Source organism: Papio anubis, unplaced genomic scaffold (assembly GCF_008728515.1).
Source record: "Papio anubis isolate 15944 unplaced genomic scaffold, Panubis1.0 scaffold142, whole genome shotgun sequence".
Taxonomy (NCBI): Eukaryota; Metazoa; Chordata; class Mammalia; order Primates; family Cercopithecidae; genus Papio; species Papio anubis.
In genome coordinates, this window is record NW_022161381.1 from 12,778 (window position 1) to 17,226 (window position 4,449).

The 4,449-nt window shown below is 48.3% G+C and overlaps 1 protein-coding gene across 1 annotated transcript; it reads right to left on the minus strand.

Moving 5' to 3' along the window:
* Positions 1-1,500: 1,500 nt before the first annotated feature.
* LOC101014536 (heat shock-related 70 kDa protein 2) lies at positions 1,501-4,285 on the minus strand. The gene has a single exon (XM_009211727.3). It carries the CDS (start codon positions 3,902-3,904, stop codon positions 1,985-1,987), a length of 1,920 nt encoding a protein of 639 aa, XP_009209991.3. The 5' UTR covers positions 3,905-4,285; the 3' UTR covers positions 1,501-1,984.
* Between the last annotated feature and the right edge of the window lie 164 nt (positions 4,286-4,449).

Below are 4,449 nucleotides of genomic sequence, written 5' to 3' on the forward strand. Positions count from 1 at the left end.
TGGGTACTTGGTAAAACTCACAGTAAACGTCACTCTAAAGCTACAATTAACCTGATTTTGTAGTACCATAGTAGTTTGTCACATATTTATGCCTATAGTCCATGAAACACCATTAAATGCTTGTTGCTGAAAAATTTCCACCAATGTGACACCAGCACTGATAAATTGGAGTTACCTTTAGCTTTTCACAGTATAAAAAGCAGTTTCCTTTTAAAAAAAAAAAAAAAAAAAAAAGTTTTTAAGTTTATTTTGAAGCAATTTCACTGTTGGCTATTTATATTCCTCCCCTCTACCCAAATGAAGCTTGCTAAAAAGGAAAAAAAAAAAAACAAAAAAAACCTTATCTGTACTTAAGAGTCAACTCTTGTATGAAAGGGTCATTACCAAAGGCCAGTATTCTTAGGCTAACTTCTTACCTAGTTTTAAAATTATTACTCATTCCATTATTCATAAAATTAATCTCTCTGAATGACATAGATGGGTCCACTACTAAATTGAAGATAAAGCTTTCATAACTTGTCTTATGAGCAACATGAAGCAAACCTATATCATTTGGAAAGATATCAAAATGTCTATGTGCAGTAAAAACATTAGGTTAACTATGCATTTTCCTATTGGTTTTACTGAATTTCTCCCAAGTTCTCCTTAAAGAAAGTAAGAAAAGAGTAGTCATGTCATTTCACTAAAAAATAAAAATGAATTCCTTTCTCTGAAGGATGTGAATTTTAAAGATTAAGTCCAGGATAGTGGATCACCAAAGGGTTGCAATATTCCTATCTATAACAATCTCAAATTGGATATGGAGGAAAATGGACAAGTTGTATATTAACAAAATACAAGACTATCTAGTACAGTTTGCCTTTTAAAAAAGAAATCTATTGTAGTGATTTAAGGCAAATATTGCAAAAGCATTACGATCCCCAAACCAGAAAAAAAAAATAATAATCTGTGTTTCCCTACCCAAGTAATTCTAACTGCAGGAAACATGTTATTAGAATTTGCCATAAGCTTAGAAGTTGAGCTGTTTTACTAGAAAATTAAACAAGTTTGACTAAATTTATACTCACTATTAAATCACTTGAAAGCTTGCCTGCTGTCTCTTGTTTCAGGCTCCTGTATGTCACAAAATTAACTTGTTTCCATACTTTCTTTGGCAATTATAAGACAACTTCTGCCCAGTTTTTGTTAAAGGCTCATTTTATACTTAACCCCAGAATATAGCTCATATTTTCCTGGAATATTCAGGTGAATTTTCATTTGGACACTTAAGTTGTAGGAGTTTGGGTACACTAGGAAGACCCCCAGTCAGGTTTCTGTATTTAAGGGTGGGTGAAGTTTACCCAGATTCTTCTCCCCTTAAGTTGTTGGAATTCAAGGCAGCACCCTCATCTGGGAATTAAACAAGATTGGTCAGATAAATTTCACATCATACTAATATCTTAAAAGACTAATATGCGTAAAATATAAAGGAAGGAAAATTGAAAACTCCAAGACAGTAACTTTGAGATCAATTTCAGCTTTACTTTACATTTGCATTTATGCATTTGTTTGCAAAAAGTATACCTGTCCTTAACAGTACTGCAGTGTTCAGTTTAAAGTAGTACATAAAAATAAACAATTTAAGCTCCTATATATTTTATTGTTTCCAAGCTTCTATAGAACAGGTGTGCAAACTTCAGGTTTCTCATCTCAAACGAATCTCCATGCATAAACTAATCAAAAATGCTCAAGTCAGCAAACACGCAAAATGCATTAAAGAGAAACCTCAAATAATGTTTTTAAAAAACAAACTTTGGAACTAACCTTTTATAATTAAACTAAGTTGTTGCACCTCTCCTTTCATTTGCATATACCAAAGACTTCCAACAATAGATCTCCTACTTGGCACAAGGACATTTCAAAGAAACAAAACCAAAAAAAAAAAAAAAAGAGAGAGAGAGAGAGAGAGAAAGGCAAAGAGGTTTACGCTGACTTGAGTTCAAGCTTAGTCCACTTCTTCGATAGTTGGTCCCCCGGAGGCTCCTGAACCGCCGCCGCCGCTGCCGCCGCCAGGACCACCTTGGTAAAGTTTGCTGATGATGGGGTTGCAAACTCTTTCGAGCTCTTTCTGCTTGTGTTCATACTCATCTTTCTCTGCCATCTGGTTTCGGTCGAGCCAGTTGATCACCTCCTGACACTTGTCGAGGATCTTGTTTTTGTCCTGCTCGCTAATCTTGCCCCTCAGTTTCTCGTCTTCCACCGTCTGCTTGATGTTGTAGGTATAGGACTCCAGGGCATTTTTGGCCGCGACTCGGTCACGATTCGCCTCATCTTCCGATTTGTACCGCTCCGCCTCCTGCACCATTCGGTCAATGTCGTCCTTGCTCAGACGACCTTTGTCGTTGGTGATGGTGATTTTGTTTTCCTTACCGGTGCTCTTGTCGGCGGCGGTAACGTTAAGGATGCCATTGGCGTCAATGTCGAAGGTGACCTCGATCTGGGGGACCCCGCGAGGCGCAGGGGGAATCCCGGTCAGGTCGAACTTGCCCAGCAGGTTATTGTCCTTGGTCATGGCCCGTTCGCCCTCGTATACCTGCACCAGCACGCTGCTCTGATTGTCCGAGTAGGTGGTGAAGGTCTGCGTCTGCTTGGTGGGGATCGTGGTGTTCCTCTTGATGAGTGGGGTCATGACACCGCCAGCTGTCTCGATGCCCAGCGACAACGGGGTCACGTCAAGTAGCAGCAGGTCCTGCACATTCTCCGATTTGTCGCCGATGAGGATGGCCGCCTGCACCGCGGCGCCATAGGCCACTGCCTCGTCGGGGTTGATGCTCTTGTTCAGCTCCTTGCCGTTGAAGAAATCCTGCAGCAGCTTCTGGATCTTGGGGATACGAGTGGAGCCGCCCACCAGCACGATCTCCTGGATCTGGCCCTTGTCCAGCTTGGCGTCGCGCAGCGCCTTCTCCACCGGCTCCAGGGTCCCGCGAAAGAGGTCGGCATTGAGCTCCTCGAAGCGGGCGCGGGTGATGGACGTATAGAAGTCCACGCCCTCATACAGCGAGTCGATCTCGATGCTCGCCTGCGTGGACGAGCTCAGGGTGCGCTTGGCGCGCTCGCAGGCGGTGCGCAGCCGCCTCACGGCGCGCTTGTTAGGCCCAATGTCCTTCTTGTGCTTGCGCTTGAACTCCTCCGCCAGGTGGCTCACCATGCGGTTGTCGAAGTCCTCACCGCCCAGGTGAGTGTCGCCGGCCGTGGACTTCACCTCGAAGATGCCGTCCTCGATGGTCAGGATGGACACGTCGAAGGTGCCACCGCCCAGGTCAAAGATGAGCACGTTCTTCTCGCCGCCCGCACAGCCCTTCTTGTCCAGGCCGTAGGCGATGGCCGCCGCTGTGGGCTCGTTGATGATGCGCAGCACATTGAGCCCCGTGATGGTGCCAGCGTCCTTGGTGGCCTGGCGCTGGGAGTCGTTGAAATAGGCAGGGACCGTTATGACGGCGCTGTGCACCTTGCCCCCCAGGTAGGCTTCTGCGATCTCCTTCATCTTCGTGAGGACCATGGAGGATATCTCCTCCGGGAAGAAGGTCTTGGTCTCCCCCTTGTACTCCACTTGCACTTTGGGCTTGCCTCCCTCACTCACCACCCGGAATGGCCAGTGTTTCATGTCCGACTGCACTGTGGCATCCTCGAACTTCCGTCCAATAAGCCTCTTGGCGTCGAAGATGGTGTTGGTGGGGTTCATGGCCACCTGGTTCTTGGCGGCGTCGCCGATGAGGCGCTCGGTGTCCGTGAAGGCCACGTAGCTAGGGGTGGTGCGGTTGCCCTGGTCGTTGGCGATGATCTCCACCTTGCCATGTTGGAAGACCCCCACGCACGAGTAGGTGGTGCCCAGGTCGATGCCGATAGCCGGGCCACGGGCAGACATCCTGACTGAAAGGCGAGCGACGTTAGGATGGGGAAACCAGGGAGAAGAACTCCGCGGAGTCAACTAACGGTCACCTCCCACCAGACACCACGGGCACTACCAGCAACTCTCAGCACTCCGCGCCCAGTTCCCGGTTCTTATAGCCGCCTCTGGGAGCTCCCAGACCCAATCCGCTCCCGGGACCGCCCTCACAAACTCTTCCAGCTCCACCACAGGCTTGCCTGGGTCGGAGTGACTGGCCCGTGGCCCAACAGATTTCAAGTTGGACGAGGGGCGGGACTCCGGCCCCCGCCAGGAGAGAGAGGGGCGGCCGTTATGTAAATAAGGTTCCTCCCTGACTCTCGGCCGCCGGGCCGCGGCGCCTCGCGCGCCTCCTGCTGCTGGCTGGCGTTGGGCGCGCGCTCCCAGAGCCAGGTGTACGCGCTTTTTCGCGGTGTTTGCCCTAGCCGATGGGCATCGGATTGGCAGGGCACGCGACCAATGAGCAGCGCGGACTGAGGCGTGGCACGGGGAGGAGGCGTGGAAGGGGAGCCGGGTGAGGAAAG